The following is an 18,253-nucleotide window of genomic DNA, read 5'->3' on the forward strand; positions in this document are numbered from 1 at the left end:
TGCCCTACACAGAGGAAAACAGGAAACATTTGAATGGTTGGGCTTGCATTGCAGAGGATGCAGACATACCTGACTGTAACATAACCTCCTCAGGAGCATCTGCTGGGAACAGGGTGACTCCTAGGAGCCAATGGAGACACAAAGCACACTCTTCTGAAAGCTGCATCTCTTTCCAAGAAACTCTTCTAATGGAGAGCAGTATGCAGAGGTGATCCAGAGAGTCAAATCTATGTTGGAGGTGAGACTGACAAACCGTGAATATGGAAATTGTACTTAAACAGAAAAACCAGAGACCGCAATACTGTATATGGCTCGTTAAAGTTCCCACAAGAAAAATAGGACAGATTTAGCCAAGTCCTAGGGTCCCAGGTGGTCCAGGAACTCCCCAGTTAATCACCTGCACAAGTGAGGCAATGAGCTGATTTGAAATTTGGTAATTGACTGAATACATTCTCAAAAATGCAATTCAGCAGTTGGCACAGGAGCTCTCCAGGTGGGAATTTCAGTGTGCCCTGAAACCCAGCTTCAGGCAGCTCCTGTTCATGGGGCAATCCCTGTACTTAACTGAGCCATCATCCTGGGGGCAGAATGTGGAGAATTCAGCCCCTCCTTCCTCAGGTGCCTGAGGGGGTTTGGCTGCAAAACTCAGCAAGGTGTATAGAGATAAAATTTGCCTCCACACAAACTGTCCCTGCAGATGCAGAAATGGTCACGTAGGACAAATCTTTAGCAAATGCACAGTCAGGAGGGGCTCAGAATGTCAAGATCTTAGCTAGTGATGGATCTGCACTTGTGTCACTGTGGGGAGAACCGTGGGCTCCACCACAAGTGTTCAGCAGAGCAGCAGTTCAGTCAACAGCTCCTGTTGCAATGGTGCCATTCCCCATCAGAGCATTTCTTTGTGTCAAGACCTATAATATGGGTTTTTCAAAAAAAAAAAAACCAAAAAAAAAAAAAAAAACCACAACCAAATCAAATATCCCCCTGGGGAAAAAAAAAAAAAAAAAAAAAAGAGGGAAAAAAAAACCCCAAAAAAACCCCCCAACAACCTGCTCCCCAAACCCCAAACCAACCCAAACCCACAAAACCTGAAATAACAAATACTCTTTCCTTGTCCTTGACTATTCAACAGATACAGGAATAACCCAAGTGCAAGAATATAAAGGTCACACAATTTTGCAGATGTACATCTAAATCTAGAACACTAGGCACTGTTTCAGATAATATCTGCTGAGGTTTACAATAATTTAGGATGAGCTTTGTGGCCAGATTGTATCTTAGTATTTACTACCCTCTATCTAAAATCAACCCAGTCTTTCTGGTTTTGAACCTGCCTTTTCTGAATGGAAGCAGCTGTCTCTTGGTTCCCAGTGATAGTCCAGACAGAAAAGCTGTCTTGCTGCAGCTGGATTTTTTAGTGGATTGGATTTTTTGTGTGTGTGTGTAGTTTTCTTTCTGTTTGTTTGGTTTTGTTGTTGCTTTTTAGAGTCAGATATCACAAGAAATTTCTCAATTTCCCTCTCCTCAGGTGTATTGTGTATTTACAAGTGAAACGCAGGACATGCTAAGCAGAAACAGGGTGGAATTGTACCTGCTGTCAGTTTGTACTGTTCCTGGATACACCCGTGACTTGCCTTGTAATTCAGTAGATATTCAGCATTTTTTAAGAAAAAGGGACTGTTAGTAAACACCTCCCTTCCCAAGCAATAGCACTTCAACATGCAACAGAGTAGTCAAAACAAACCCAATTTATCAGTATAAGTGATCACACGACTTTAAATGGCTGGGCAGGCCCTGGCACAGGGTGCCCAGAGCAGCTGTGGCTGCCCCTGGATCCCTGGCAGTGCCCAAGGCCAGGCTGGACAGGGCTGGGAGCACCCTGGGACAGTGGGAGCTGTCTGGGATGGGATGGGCTTTAAGGTCCTTCCACCCAAACTATTCTGGAATTCTGTCAGGGTTACAAAAGCCAGGGAAAGAAATTACTTGTGTGGACCGTGTGGGGATGTCAAATACTGTTTCTGGTATTGAGCAAGTTTTCAGAATTTTGCATGGAATCCAGCTCATGGGGGGAGCTGCACACAGTGAACTTTAAATTCCAACCCACATTTTATCACATCCCAGAACAAACAAAAAAAAGTGTTTCAAACTTCAGGTTGATAAAAAATAGCAAAACTCAGTCAAAAATTAGGTAACTTTATTTGACACTTTTAGAAATTTTTTACAGTTTTAAACTAAAACAGACTAAAGGAAATTCCAGTGTTTTTTAAAAGCAAAACAGAAAGAAAAAACTAAACGCCTGCAATTTGACTAGCTGACCAATTTCAAGTTTGCTTTCTTTCATTGTATCTATATATATCCGAATCGGGCTTCCTTATTCCACAGAAAATTCACTCTGCAGAAACCCTTGGGATATTTCCCATCTGTTTGTCTTAAGACTCTGCCATCCTTGTTAATTTTGAAATAGGTTTTTCCCACGTTACATCACAGAAGGAAAGTTAATCTACATCTGGTCTCTGGAAATCCTATGTAATACAATGTATTTACATATAAAAAAAAGATATATATAATGATGTGCTGTGCAATTGGATAGAAGGCTGTAATTCAGCCAGAGGGAGGGCTGGTATCAAAACCATAAAGATCCATATAGACATAGGGTGGGAAAAGGCCACCCAGACTGAACTGAAAATCAGATGCATGTACTATGGTAAGACCAACAGTATTGGAAAAACAGAAATGTTTGCCAAAAATGTTTTTTTACTACTTAGGAACAAACTTGCTTTTTCCCTTGGTTTTTGCAATGGCTCTCTCCTAGTGTCAGCACAGGAAGGGATCCATGAGGTGACACAGTCTCTTCTTTGTACTACTTGCAAACAATAACAGCAGAAAAAAATATCTTGGTACCATAGGTAGAAGATAGTTGTATCATAGACAAAAGTCACAGAATTACTGATTTATCTATCCTTGCATATATCATGCAATATGCACAATTTTGCAAGTCATCAAGTAGTAGCCTGAGTTAGGGGAGAGGGACCCTCTTCCCATGGGGAATCACCAACCCCACAATCAGCTCCAGCTGGGGACTGATCCACACAGTGTGTGCCACTGACAGACTGACTGACAGGTAAAGGACAGACAAGATAGGAACCAGGGACTCAGGGAATGACATTCATTGTATCAGCATCACTGACTACATCCTTACAGAGAACTAAATTCCTCATTCTTTATGTCCCATCTGCACTTCATTTCCATAGCTTGTGGGTTTGAAAATTTTTTTGCAGGAAAAATACTCCAAGTAAGTTTTCATACCAGTCTCCCACACTGGCCAAATTCCTTAGCTGTTCTTTTTATGGAGGGAGGGGGTGTTTTTTAATGTGGATTTTTTTTTCTAATTTTTTTTTTTAATGATTAAGGGGCCAAGCTGCATAGAAGATCTTACAACAGCAAAAACATGTATCACATTGGATTAAGAGAAAATCTTCCCTTCAGAACCTGAAATGAGCTTAAAGTTTATTCTTCATGCATACAGATGTAGAGGTAAACAGATGCATTTGCAAGTGCTAAATTTAACAATCTTCTAGGTTGCACTCTTCATATACTATCCTACATACTATTATTTTAACACCATTACAAAGTCTTTCCACAAAGACACCAGACATTTAAGGCTGATAATGTTATCTCCAAGAATCAACTTCCTCTCTAAAAGCAGCTACTGTCAAGCCTCCAAATGGGTCTTAACTTCTAAATTATCTTTATACTGCTTGAAATTTTTGCTTCCAGCTTCCGACCAATCCACATCCGAAGCATTTCTGATTCGGTTTTAGTGAAGTAACACTAGCAGGGGTCACAGGGGGCTCGTGGCTTGCTGGAAGTCTATCAGACCCCAGTTCCTCCAGCCTTGAAGGAACATGGTCAGCAATGAACAGAGCATCCATGGGCAGGGATGTAAATTCAGATTTTTCTCAGGTTTTGCTTTCCTGTGTTGCTAGGCTGAAAGTACCAGAGCTCACAGTTCCCATCAGTGGCTTTAGGACCGAGGTTTTGCGTGTTCAGCCCCGTGAGGAATGCAGCACGTGGCGCAGGCCCCAGGCTGAGCAGAGTGGTCAATTCCATTTCATGCCTTTCCTACAGCACCAGGAGTGCTCTGTGACACAGAGATTCCTTCTTGCTCTCCCACAACCAGCGCTGGCTGTGGGGCTCTCAATGGGAGTCAAAAGGTTGGAGGAGACAAGTGGCAAAGCATGAGCTGAAGACACACTGGTGACAGGCTCACCCCAGCACTCCCTGGCCATCAGAGCAGCCAGCCTGCTTCCCACACAGGCCTCCTGCCAGCTCAGGGCCTGCTGTAACATCTCTGAGAAACATTTTTTGTAGTCTCCACTACTGAATATGAAAAAAGTAGATTATGATCCAAACCAAATTAAACTGTGCCACTATAGGTTGTTTTTTACTTTGTCAAACTAAACCTGAACCACTACTTTGAAGTTTTTCTTCAACATAAATGAGAACAACTTCAGTCAGAGCAGAACAATAAAATTCTCTTCTGGTTCCTTGCTGGGGAATGTATGTGAAGGACTGTGCTCCTCCTCAAACAGCACCAGCTCCCCACCATCCCAGTGCTCAAGGCTTGGATCCACAGTGGAGAAGGGGCAGGTTTATGGCAATTTCTTGACTACAGACATATGTTTCAGAAGAGCTATTTCTATCCATTCCAAACCTCTGGCTCAAGGAAGAAGTTAGTGTATTGAAAACATCAGACAGGACTCTTGTGTGCAGCCCTCCCCCAGGGTCAGGCTCTGGGAACCCTCGCTGCATTACAGGGTGTTGCTGCTCATGCCAAGTGCCACATTCTCAGGGCTGGAGATGTTCCAGCAGCTCTTGACTATGAGGTGTTGGCTACTGCAGGGCTCCTGCCAGCCCACACCATCAATTTTTTTAGGAGTTAGGATAGAACCTTAGAATCACAAAATGGTTTGGGTTGGAAGGGACCTTTAAGATCATCTCATTCCAGCCCCTGTCATGGGCAGGGATGCCATCCACTAGATTCAGTTTGCTCAGGGCTACATCCAACCTAGCTTTGAACTTCCAGGGATGGGGCAGAAGCTGGTGATGAGCTGGTTTACTTTGAAAGCATGTCTCTGCATATTTTCAGCTGACCAATATTTACATGAAACACTCAAAGTCAGTTCACAACATACAATGCATGTCTGTCAGCAGGAAGCAGTTCTTCAGGAAAAAAAAATCTAGCTAGCACATCATCTCAGAACTTTTCAGAGACAAACACCTGGATGAAGTTTGCCATCTGGAGCTAAACTTGCATGCTGACATGCAGAAAAATGTTATGGGAAAATTGGATAAAACTGTAACGCCACCTTCACCTAAGGAAGGTAGCTCCAAATAATTGCAGCAGCCTGTGCACCTGTAACCCCTGGCTGCTGGACTCACCAACAGCTTCTGGCAAACAGAACCAAACCTGAGCCCCTGCATCATATGAAGTTAAGTCCTCTGCTAGTTCCTGAAATTATAGATTATTGTGTACAGTACACTAGTTCCCAATTCAAGAAAATCCAAATTAAACACATTATTCATCACCTATCACTAATCTACAGATCGCAAAATGCCATCTTTATTCCACATAATCTGAATATTTAACTGCAAAACTGGAAAAGGTGGAACCCTCACAGAAGAGCACATCATTGACAGAGATGATAGAGAGGATCAGTGAAAAGAAAATTCTTTTATGCCACTGGCCAAAGGAGGCTTCTGGTAGCACACAAAGCTGTCTTGTTCTGAAAATGTTCCAGGCTGTCAGAAGCAATTCAACAAATTAAACATAAGACAAAAAAGACTAAAATTGATGGGCTTTCCAGAAGATTTATCACTTTTCAGTAGCAGAAAATGCAGTATTTGTCTCCCAAGAGCTGAACTGTCCATCACAGTTGGTACAGAACACCCTGACAGCATTCATGAATATAAACTGAGTACTCTGGGATGAAGTTCATGCTATAACTTCATTAAAACCAGGAATCCTGACCCTCAGACTGTATCTCAACAGGGAGGACAGGGTTTGGTGGCTGGCCACAACTGCCAGCAGCATGAAATGGCTCTGGTTGGCGTGGTTCAGTTCTCTCCTGGCAGAACCAAGGGAGCTCATGCCCTGGGCACTGCCCTGTCCTGCTGAGCACCTCCCCTGTCAGCCACTCCTGGATTTTTCCTACTGCCAGCACCAAAATTTCCTTATTAAGTCTATTAATTCTAATGTCATCCCTACTTGACAAACTGTTTTCCAAATTTGCAGCAGCCTTTCAGATTTTTGGGTATTTATCATGCCCTTAGATCTCTTTGTAGTAAACTCTTCCACTGCCTTTCTTGTTCAGTGTCTCCTCATGCTTTCTGACTAATCTTCAGGTTTTTTCCTTTTCTCCACCCTACCCAGCACCACTGGCAAAAACCTAAACTGAAAAGCTCAGTGCAGCTCTGTTCTTCATGTCTTGCCCCAGCTAGGAAACCACATGAAAGATTAAAATACCTAAAGATTAATTGTTCCTTGTTGATGATGTTTTCTGGACCACCGAAAATAGTTCCTCTCCTCATATGCCTGAAGACACAGACCTACATTCTTTTTAAAATATCAGAGATAATACTTGTCATGGAAAAAAGCACCATCTCTGCAGGCTTTGGATGTGCATTTGGATCTACTGGTATGTCTGTATTTCACATTTGTGTCAATGTGCTATGTGCAAGTGTTGATAATCATTAGTAGTATACACTGCTACTTGGCCAGCATACTCAGCCTTCAGTACACTACAAATAACACACCAAATGATGAAAGCATGTACAAAACACTCTGGTTTGTTCATGGACAGTCAATGAAGCTGCTGTTAAAAAGAAGCATCATGGGCTTTACATCGTATGCAGCCTGTATAGTGCAACAAACCAGAAACACACACACAGCCACAGGGCTGAAGACAAGAACAAAAGCACTGGATCTTGCACTAAAACAGCGCACACAAGCTTTGACTTCAAGGCAACACTGTTCTCAAACATCCAGTATTGGCTTTTTTAAAGAGCTGCAGGTAAATTCACAGCATGCCCCCGAGGCAGATAAATTCATTAATGACTGCAGCGTTCATTAATGTCAGCACCACTTTCCAGCACACTCAGAAGTCAACAGGCACTACCATGGCAGTCATGATCTGTTCCCAGTTGGAACAATGCAGCAGGAAGGCAAAAATCAAAGCTGAAACACTGAAATGTGCATGGCTGAAGAATACTGTCAAGACAACTCTTAACAAGAGCCATATTGAAGGGTACTGTAAGGAAAGAGCATCATCCTCTGAAGGAAAAGCTTGACCAATTATCCAAGACCATGGAAAATGTTCAAGAAATATGGAAACAGTTTTCTAAATGAAGTTTTCTATGAAGTATGTTAATGAATCTTTTGGAAAATAGGCTGTGCAGCAGATTTTCTGTTGTCTGGATCTGTCCAAGTTTAGAGAAAACGTTTAATATTTTCACAAGTGTAATTCTTACATATGTGGATGCACTTTTATTTTAGTGCCACTGGTAAACATAAAATATATTTTCAAATCTATTCTTTTGTTTCTTTTTTATATATTTCATTTAAAATGCTCTTCATTTCTGACAAGAAAAGTAAAATCCGCAAAATTCAAAGAGAGTTTGAGATACTTTTCTCTTGTCATCCTCAGTAAAGTCTTTCATATTCCACTCTACCTTCAGCTGCATTTGGGCAATCCTTCAGCAGGGAACAGACCAAAACAAACACCTGAGGAAGGAATCTGACCCTCATTATGTGGTGCAAAGAGTCAAATTTTCTCAGATGGATTTTTGTTTTAGTGGTGTTGATTGTTACTGGGGTTTTTCTGTTTGTTTGGATTTATTTTTTTTTTCTGACTAAAAGAAGTGCTTCCCCTGAACAAATACAAGTTCTCAGGAACAGAACCCTTACTGAATTTCTAGACAGATAAGGCTTAGTATGTGAAAGACATAAACAAAAAGCCTATCAACATTATTTTTAACATTAATATTACTTTAATTACTTTAAATATTAAAACTCAAGTTTGGTGTGGAATGTGTATCGGAAATCATCAAATAAAATCAGAGTCAGTCACATTGAACTGATAGGCATATTTTCCTATACAACATTAAGTTTTAAATTAAGCTGGACAGGGAGCTTTTTTAAAGATAAAAAAATACAGCCTTTTGTTTGATGGAAGGGATTGATCTGCCCTAAGGATCAGGGTCCAAACAGTCACAGCCAAACTGGAGCACCAGGGTCACCTGATTTGTACAGTACTGAGATAGTCAAAGTCTGTAAATTGTTACCACTTCACATGCTTTAACTGGAGGTACTGCACTGAGAAGAAACTGGGATTTTTTTCCTGCATTCTTTGTTGTTTGGGAGAGAAAAAATTACACGTAAAAATAGATGGGAATTCCTCAAAACCTGAGGTGAAGCAGAAAGTCCAGAATACAACTGTGAAATGCCTAGTTCAGTGTGACCAGTTCTTCTGTTTTAACTGAGCTATGAACAATCTGAAATAAACTGTTTCCTAACCACACAGGAGAACAAATGTGAAAGTACACTTTCAAGTAGATGATAATACCTAATGCTTGGTCATCAGAAAGCTACTGGCTTTAAATATGTAGAAAGCTACTCCAAACAACATTCTGACTAAGAGATGATCAAGGCAAAAACCAATAGAACTTTGAGTCAGTCTCCAACTTACCTTGCTATTTGTCAATCTCTTATTTAAACACAAGATTGCTCTCTTAATTTAATAACCATACTTACACAAAGACTTAAGGCATAATCCAGCTAATTGAAGTAAAATGTTTCTGTTGCTTTTTATTAGTAATAACTGCTTCAGGTTACTGCTGGCCAAAGTAAGGGTCCATTGAAGAGAAGACTGAAAAGCAGATTGCTTTAGTACTATCTTCCATTAGGGCAATTTGTAAATGAAACATTGTGTTGGCCATTGGACCCAGGGAGCCTTCCAAGAAACTTCATTAATCATCCTATCAGACAAGGTTCAAAGCTTTAAGCAGAAGCTGGTAAAACTCTGAAGCCAGAGTGTGGTTTTAGAGAAAGCTGCTCAATTCTAGAGAAACAATGTCCACAAAAGCTTTCATCCAAAAAGCCCAGGGCAAAATTTTGGAAGATCTAGCCAAAAAGACAATGGCTGATATTTAACTGACATTCTTAAAAAGAGAGCCCTTCAAGTCCAACTCAACATGCCAAGTGGAGACTCTCAATTCAACAGCAATGCTTTTGATTGCATCACTGCAACAATACTTTTGTGAATTACATTTTGGGCTCCCAAATACTTGAGAGTATTTCTTCCACACAATCTGGAATCATATCCAAGGATCCTATAATACTTCAATTTTCTATTTCGTTTTTGTGTGAAGTGTTTGAGGCTTTCTGGAATTGCAACATAAGTGCAGAACAGACTCCTCTGATAAAGCCAAATGTACTTAGATGGAACAAGTAATACACAAATCCCATCATCTTTCTATGTACAAAAGCTGATGCATGAAAGACTCAATCACGTTATACAGGAAAACAAACAATTTCAGGAATATGAAGTAAGACCAGCTGCACTCCAAAATTTTTAAATTCACAAATTCCTTCACAATGTAGCAAGAAAGACAAAATAGTGAGTGAGCTCCCAGGTTCATTCCAGAACCTGACAGACTATGCTTTGGCTGTTCTTGGGACAAACACAAAACATGACTTAGGCAGTTGGTAAGTTACTGAGCAGCAAGTAGCTTTTAAATCACACCTGTCTCTAGCACCATATGTGCTCTGTTGGGAATGAAAAATCAGACTATTTTCCTCAGAATCAGAAATCACAATTATATTCCTTGAACGAAGAACAAATAGAAGCTCAAAGCCCCAAACATAAGAACATTTGCGCTTTAACATTTTCCCAATGAAAATGCTGCCTGTTAAGCTTAGTATAGTGCTACTACCTAATTTTTTTTTCACCTATTTGGCTTATATTTTATTTCTAAACATTCCTAATACGCATTTGTTTCCAGGCATTATTCTGTGACCAACCCTGTTTATTATCAGAGCCCTTAGAGTTCATATGAATGCCTAGAAAGCTTCCTGGAGCTCTACTCACCCTGCCTTTTAAACTAGACTAGTAGCTCAGGTTCCTAGAAGTAAAAACAAAGACAAAAATTTAAGAGATGCATTTAATGCATCATGGTAGCATAAAGCCTTTAGGAGTAATGGTAATTTACCCATTTTCTGCATTTCCTGAATGTCAGTTTATAATAATGCATTCCCTTATATCAATGGCTTTGACAAGTCAGGAGAAGTAAAGTAAATGGTGACAATAGGGAAAGTGCCAAAAAAAAAAAAAAAACCAAACCAAACAACCAGACCATATTTATCTCAAGTAAGCATTGCAGCAGACTTGTTCAATGCTTTTCCTCCATGTTAACCTACATCATGGTGAAGCAGTGAAACAGCCATACAAGCACAGAGTAAATAAAGACTCTTGATGCCACCCTGCTCTAATGCAAAGGGAACAAATGGTCAAAGGCATTCACTAACAGCGATCATTGAAACCCACACATCAGAACTCCTGGAGAGCACCATATTTCAGAAAGGTGTTTTAAGTATATAGCTGTACCAAAGCTGGAGACAGAACATTCCTTGTTGGATTTGATGATCAGACTCCTAGTGAGGTTCCTCAATGAAAGCAAACCCTACTAAACCAGTCCTAAATACATACTGGTTTTATGTATGTTTGTGAGGGAAAGTTAAGGAGTTCTTATCACATCACTTATTCCAACTGGTTTTGTTCTGCATTTAGGCATTTGCTTTCAAGGTCATCCTTATTCTGAGCAGTTGGTTCCTCACTGTGGGCCACAGAGATTTCTGGCTGCTCTGTCTTTGTGCTGCTATCAGCCAGCTCCTCTTCAGCCGAGGCGGAGCCGTGCAGCTCCTCCGCGTGGAGGGTGGGGTTGGTCATTTGCTCTGTGTCTTGCTGAGGGGCTGGCACACTGCTGTCTTTGGGAAGCTGAGGGCAGTTGACAGGAGCTATAACCACAGGAGGCTGAGGTAGGTCTTTCTGTAAATGGAAGATCACAGTCAAAATGATGAAAAACAAGAACTATTGTGTCCTGTTATCCAAGGTAATGGTCATACAAGAGAAGATTAAAGGTCCATCAACTCTGTTATCATTCTCCAGCAGTGGACAGATGCATACATTAACCTTTCTTTGTGTTTTATAGGACACCAGGAGAATTTTTCCTTCCAGAAAAGTGTTTGCTTTCTGAGTGACTGCTCCTCACCAGTTTCAGACGTGCTCTGCTGATAAGGCAGCAACAGGCACTTGGTCCTTGGCCACTATCCAGTTCTGCCCATCTTTACTATCACTGTACAAGAACTGACAACTTTTACATAACATTTCAGATGATCTCCAACAATTAAATTAATTTCTCTGGTGGAAGCTTGTGAAAGTTATCACAAATAGTTGAATAATAAAATAAAACTCACTGGGGGAACCTCCAGCTTCATAGATTTGGCCTTCTAGTAAGTATTCAAAAACTAAAATAATGCATGATAGAAATTATTCCTTTTTGAATCAAGTTAATTTCACTTGCAGCACAGTGAAACAAAGGGATAATTTACAATACTGAACTACATTTCCACCTTCATAAACAATATGCTATGAAAAAATAGAAGAAAGCATTTTAAGGGTATATTTTATATAGTACTAAACCCCACATTTTATATAATATTATCATCTTTTACTACTACTGATACTTTCAAGAGAGATCAAACGAGTAACATTTTGGCAGAATCAAGGATGGACAAGGTTACTTTACTTTTCACTACTCTGATTTAAGTGGCCATAAACACTGCAAAAACCAGAAAACCTTACTGAGGCAAAAAAAAAAGATTTAAAAAAGCAAACAACCAAGCAAAACCAAAATCTTTGTGTTTGTGTGATAATACTGCAATATTTTACTCAACTTTAATTCTAGTTAGGTTTTTATAATATTAGCATTTCCTGAAGACACTCATATCAAACTGGTATTCACCGCAAAGCCGCTGCCCGTCCAGAACATGGCAAGCTCCCTTCTCCAGAGGGCCACCACCAAGCTGGTGAGGAGAGTGCAGGGCACCAGGTAGAGGAGAGCAGGCTGGCCCATCTGCATCAGTGCCAAGGCAACAAAGGTCACAAGAAGGCCTATGCCATATGCTGGAAGAAAACAAACCCAGCAAAACACAGTTATTCAGATATAGCTTTGCTCAAGCACAACGAAGTAACTGGCTAAAGGAGCATTCTCACTGGAATTTTTTTAAGCAATATGTACATCTCCAGAAGTTTTTCAGGCCTCTTTAGCATTATTTACACCATGTAAACATAGAATACTACACTTTTTCTATTGATAACATGTGAAAGTAGTGTGATTGGCCTAGTCCATATTGTACAATTAAATAATTACCTTAAGCAAAATAAATACATGAAATATTGTGCATTATATTTATGAACTCAGCAGATACAGACAAATATTTTGACCATTATAATGTGCTTCTTGTTTGGGTTGGCTTTAGCTATTTCTTCCTATCCTGCCAGACAGCTAAAAAAAAGAAGCCAGCCTGGTCTAGGTTTTATGTTTTTATTACTTTCTATTTAATTTCTGCACAAATGTGGCAAAATTTATTTAGTAGAACAGAAGTAGCTTGGATCTCATAATGTAATTATTTTTAATTACATTTTCCAGACAATGAAGTTAATCTAACATTTTCTTCAGATCCAGATTCCAGATTTTTCTTCAGAAAGTCAAGAAAGACATTGAGGGGCTGTCCAGAGAAGAGAACAGAGCTGGGGAAGGGTCTGAGAGGAGCAGCTGAGGGAGCTGGGAAAGGAGCTCAGCCTGGAGAAAAGGAGGCTCAGGGGGATCTCCTCACTCTCCACAACCCCAGCATGAGGGGGCAGCCAGGTGGGCTCCCAGGGAACAAGGGACAGGAGGAGAGGAAATGGCCTCAAGTTCTGCCAGGGGAGGTTTAGATTGGATATTAGGCAGAGCTTCCTCCCCAGAAAGGTTTTCCAGTCCTGGCACAGCTGCCCAGAGCAGTGATGGAATACCTATCTCTGCAGGGATTTAAAAGATGTATGGATTTTGCATCTGGGGATATGGTTAGAGGTGGGCTTGGCAGTCCTGGGGGCTTGGCTGGACTTGACGATCTCAGAGGGCTGTGATTGGAATAATCAATAACTTTTTACAGCTCTTGAGAATGTTTTTTTGGACAGAGGCATATTCTGTTATTATCGAGAGTTCCGTATATATAATTATTACCTATTGTTTCTTATAATGATTGAAGTGCATTGCCTCACACCTGTAGGAAAAGCCTCTCTGTCCTCTCTGCAGTCTCCCATTAGGCAGCTGTGGGAAGCAACAGAATCTCCTCTTTGCCTTCTCTTCTTTTTACAACCCTGTGCTCCAGTCTTCATCCATCCTGACAGTCTCCACTGGATTTACTCCAGCATGTCAATGTTTGTCTGGCACCAGGGATCCTGCTTAACTCAGTCGTAAGTGACAAATTTTGAGGAAATAATCACTCCTCTCATAACTGCTGACTACATCTTGCTAACTCAGCCCTGTATGTGGCTCATTCTCATGGCTGCAACAGCACACTGCTGCCTCTTTAGCAATAAAACATTTTCCAATTTCTGCAAACATATTTTTAAAGTACCAGATAAGACAACAATTTTGTTTTACTATATATGAGACAATGATTTGGAACATCAATAAAAGCATCTCTCTATCCCTGCTAGAAGTGTCCACAAACCTAGATATTTTTCCAAAAGAATTTCTAAAGAAGTTGTTAATGACAATTTCTCATAACATTCACTGCAAGCATTCGAAGTCTTTGCTAGCAGAAGTACATTGTAAGAAAGACAACAGGAATCTGTCAGATCCTATTCATCAGTAGTATTTATGTTCATGGCACATAATTCCATGGATTTTACAAACTAAAGAAAACTTATCTAGAGGTATTATAGTCATAATAATAAAATTCCCTAAATCATAGGTTATGGATTTTAAGAACACACAAGAAATTAAGAACAACATCAAAGGATGATATCCCTGAACCTGAATTCTCATGCACAATAAACTCAAAGATTCATAAATCAAGAAACCACGATGAGTAGCTGAGTACATGTAAAAATAGTGTAATTACAAGGGGTAGATTGAGACCCTTGGCAGCCCTTACATAAGGCAGGCAAAACAGCTCAGAAAAGCAACATCAGCTAGTTTGGTGATGGAAGATCTAGCCTTGAAAGCACTTTGCTAAATGTTTCTGTTTAATAATAAAAGGAGGAACAGGATAAAACCCCCAAATATGCCATGCAAGACTGATGACATGCTTTTAGAGGGAGCCACTCCTGTAGGTCTTGCTCAGGTGGCACTGAGGTACATACCTATTGTGCAGGCTACGAAATAGACTCTGGATGACTGCACCTGAATATCAAACCTATGGCAATAGGCTACCAGTAAGCCTAGGAAAAGAAAGAACAGTTACAATATGCTTTCAACCTAGTCACACACTTAATAATAAAGCCATCAAACCAGCTAGGAACTTGCAAGAACTTTTTTCCCAAAAAACTTTCTTGGCACCCTGTGTATAAGCACCATGACAACATATCCAGGAGGCTGCAAAATTTACAAACCAGTTATCTGATGGTACAAGCCCCATGTATTGGAAGCACTCCAAAAGTAAAATACACAGCTACAAACATGCAGATCATAGATAAAAATGTCATCTCACCCCTACTAAACATTTGCAAAAATACAGTGTTCACAACAAGAGCAAGAGTAAGTTCAGCCCTTCGAGCTGGTACTGAAGACAGTAGAATTTTATAGTTAATGACTATGCCTGCTTCAGGTTGGGGGGAGGATGGGAGACTAATGGGCATAACAGAGTTCATATTTCCCAAAATACAAGAAAGTAAACAAATTATTTTGCAGAAGAAATCTGAAAGCCAGAAGGCACATAATTCTTTCATTTGCAGTGATGCCAGGGATAGTTCTACATACTATCTAAAATCAAATTTGGGATAAAGTGTGGCAGAAATACTGGGTGTAGTATGAGTAACAGTTAGGAAGTTTTGAGTGGTCAGGTATCTGCACTTAACCCATGTGCAAATGGACAAATAATTTCCTCTATCACCACACTATCAAATATGCTTTATGGTATAGAATCAGCTGCTAAATCTAGTCCTGCAATTTCTCTACATTTCTTGACATCACTGCACGTGAAAGTGAACCATGAGATTAATGTGCATTTTTCTTGTTGAAAAAGTGAATAGTGCACAAAAAACCCCTATACTTGAAAATTTATCAGGTTTATAGTAGTCAAATCAAACCTACCACTTGAAGCAGGAGTACAAGAAGAATAAACTAATATCACAATGCAACATGTAAAATTTTTAACATGCTAAACAATACCTGGAACTAAAATGTCTCCAAGTCCTAGGAGAGAAAAAGGCCTGTCACATAGAGCCAATGGTGAGGAATTCAGTCGTGGAACCTTCAGGACCATTGGGAGCTTGGAATGAGAGAGACACATATCTGATGAAAAGCACAGTGACACTACCTACCAGAACTTGTTCCTGTTGTACTCAAAGTGCAAGTTTCAAATACATCAAACGGATCTTTTTATACATTCATTACATACAATATTACTGACAACTAACAAAATGCATTTAAGATGGAAGCAATGAAATACTTTCTAAATACTAAGTTAACTTCAAAGTTTTCACATACAATTGGGTGTCAACTCTGCTTTAGCTGCAGGTATGTACAAAATTTAGGTAAGCTGCTACATGCATAGGAAATAATTCATATAGTTCATTCACATGGGTGCAATAAAAGTCTCAGAAGACCAAGACATGAATAATTTTAAAAAGTCATTTTTCAAATCACTTTAAAGACTCTTCCCTGTGTTCCTATTTATTACATAAATTGCAATGTGAGGCAGAGTATGCAATGTTTCATTGCAAACCTGTATTTTCTTTATTACAATACATTAAAGAAACTTTTTTTTTCTTATATTAGTGCCAAAATAATTTTATATACTTAAACTTTCATGACTTTCATGACATAATGTTGAATCCAAAGGGGTACTAAAGGAGTACAGGAGAGAAGAACAAAAGAAGTCAAAGAAATTAGTATGGACTGTATGGATTGATCCACATCCTGCAACAACTATTTTCTTTGCTATTTTCCCACATGACACTATTACATTCATTGCTAAAATAGATCAAATTAATCCTTAAATTAACATAACTAAGTTTTCCTACTGAATAATTTTTTTTTGTTTTGTTCACTATATCTCACTATCTCCTACATCTCACATACTTTCCTCCCTGAGTCAGCCACATCTTGTAAGGTGTTCATGCAATTGGCTGCTGTCCAACGGTGAAAACCCACTGAACACTGACTTCTGTTTTCTTCTGTCTCCAATTTGTGTTTCTCTCTTTTACCTACAGCCTCAGCTTTTCATAAAGCAAATGTCAAAAAAGGGAAGGAGGGGGAAGAGACAGACTGATTATATGTTTAATCTCTTTAGGAAAAGATGCTCATGCTTAATTAGCAACAAGTTAATATTTACAGATGTGGTCATGTTTGTGTGAAGCTGAGCTAACCAGCTTTCTTATATTGAAACCCTGTCAAAAAAGATAAAGGAAAACCAAAGCTGGTGTGATGAACCACTATAAGTCTGCTTTGCCCCTCCAGAATTAACATTCAGGAGCACTTCTTCCCATATTAAGTTCTTTTCAGACTGACATCTTCATTTCAGCCTTGTGGTCTTGAATTTTAGAGAAGTTAAAAGTGTAATAGTTGAAAGCTAGTGCCAGATTGTCAGACAACATGCAGTACCTTTTCATGAGTGGCAGAATGAGATGGGCCTGCAGCCACCTCCACCATTATACTCTCCCCAGTCTAAAGAAAAAATGGGAAAATTGTAAATCAGCACTTCATTCAGCAGCTCTGGGATCATTTAGGAACACACAGAGAAACAAGTCATTACACTTTGCTCTGTGGGCAGCAGGCAATAAAGAAGCACCTTACTTACCTTTGTTAGAAAAGGTGTGATAAATACAAAGAATACATCGTACACAAAAAGAACCAGGAGGAGTAAGGTACAACCCTGAAGGAAGAGACAAGATATTTGGTATTTACATACAATGCATTAGCAAACAGCAAAGAATTAATAATTAGAAGGCTATTAAAAGAAAAAGCTTGCAAAGACTAAAAAAAGTCAGTAATGTATTTTTCTTAATTCCTAAATATTTTAGATAAAGGAATAGGGTCTTGCACGCACCATATATAATAAAACACAAAATTACATGTTATTGCCCAAAATTCTTTATCGTGTAAAGTCTGAAAATGGCGCCACTTGAGTTTGCTGGGAAATATGAAGCAGCTCTACACTGGGCATAGCTTGAAACACTAGATACCATTTACTGTCAGTCTATACAAACTTATAGGTGAAGATAATTTGAAACAAGAATTTGAAGAGCTGCTTAAGGGGCAAATAAATGACTAATACTAATTTGTGTCTTAGGATACTGACTAAGGTCAGAAAGACTTGGAAAAAAGCCCACTAGATTGACGCATGTCAATTTGAAAAACAAAATCAAAACAATCAAAACAGAACAAACATCCCTCCCCCCCAACAAAATACCCAAATACCAAATACATAAATAAAGAGGTGGTGCTTGATTTACTAGTCAACACTCTATAGAATCTACAGAACAATCATATGTCACTTCTGGGTCTTCATTATACTCATTGAATCCCTTTTTCCCATGCTGACATATGAATGGAATTGCATTTCTAAGACAATATACTCCACTATAAGCGACTCCTCTGCTCAAACACATACATGCAAAATTCTCTTTAACTTTCTTCTGAAAGTCTATAACTTCTGTTTAACTTTCATACCTTAAATGTAGGCAGGCGAATTGTTTTCAACATGAAAAGACAGAAAGCAATTCCTAAAGCATCTTGCAGAACCCAGGCCCACCTTAAAAAGAGAAAAGTAACATTTTTGCAGGAAACAGCAGGAAAAACAGACCAAGCCTTGTCCTCACTAAGGGGCAAGGGACAAAGAAAAAACCCTTTTATTCAAAGTACTTGCTTGAAATCGACATTGTTGTCAGCATGAGTTTGCAAATGGGAAGTTGTTTTTCATCAA

General features: G+C 39.5%; 1 protein-coding gene across 2 annotated transcripts in view; it reads right to left on the reverse strand.

Annotated features, from left to right (window-relative positions):
- Window positions 1-2,179: 2,179 nt before the first annotated feature.
- The window catches only part of SPPL2B (signal peptide peptidase like 2B), a 31,123-nt gene continuing 15,049 nt past the window's right edge, over window positions 2,180-18,253 (reverse strand). Inside the window, exons 9-16 of one of the 2 annotated variants that reach the window (XM_058040988.1) lie at window positions 18,001-18,082; window positions 17,129-17,203; window positions 16,933-16,995; window positions 15,499-15,598; window positions 14,472-14,549; window positions 12,082-12,242; window positions 6,948-11,105; window positions 2,180-6,916 (exon numbers count right to left, since the gene is read on the reverse strand). In XM_058040988.1, the coding sequence (XP_057896971.1) occupies window positions 10,818-11,105; window positions 12,082-12,242; window positions 14,472-14,549; window positions 15,499-15,598; window positions 16,933-16,995; window positions 17,129-17,203; window positions 18,001-18,082 (847 nt within the window). In that variant the 3' untranslated portion in view covers window positions 2,180-6,916; window positions 6,948-10,817. Of the gene's footprint in view, window positions 6,917-6,947; window positions 11,106-12,013; window positions 12,243-14,471; window positions 14,550-15,498; window positions 15,599-16,932; window positions 16,996-17,128; window positions 17,204-18,000; window positions 18,083-18,253 lie in introns of those variants that run through there. The other variant, XM_058040989.1, reaches the window with a different exon arrangement.

Source organism: Melospiza georgiana, chromosome 26 (assembly GCF_028018845.1).
Source record: "Melospiza georgiana isolate bMelGeo1 chromosome 26, bMelGeo1.pri, whole genome shotgun sequence".
Taxonomy (NCBI): Eukaryota; Metazoa; Chordata; class Aves; order Passeriformes; family Passerellidae; genus Melospiza; species Melospiza georgiana.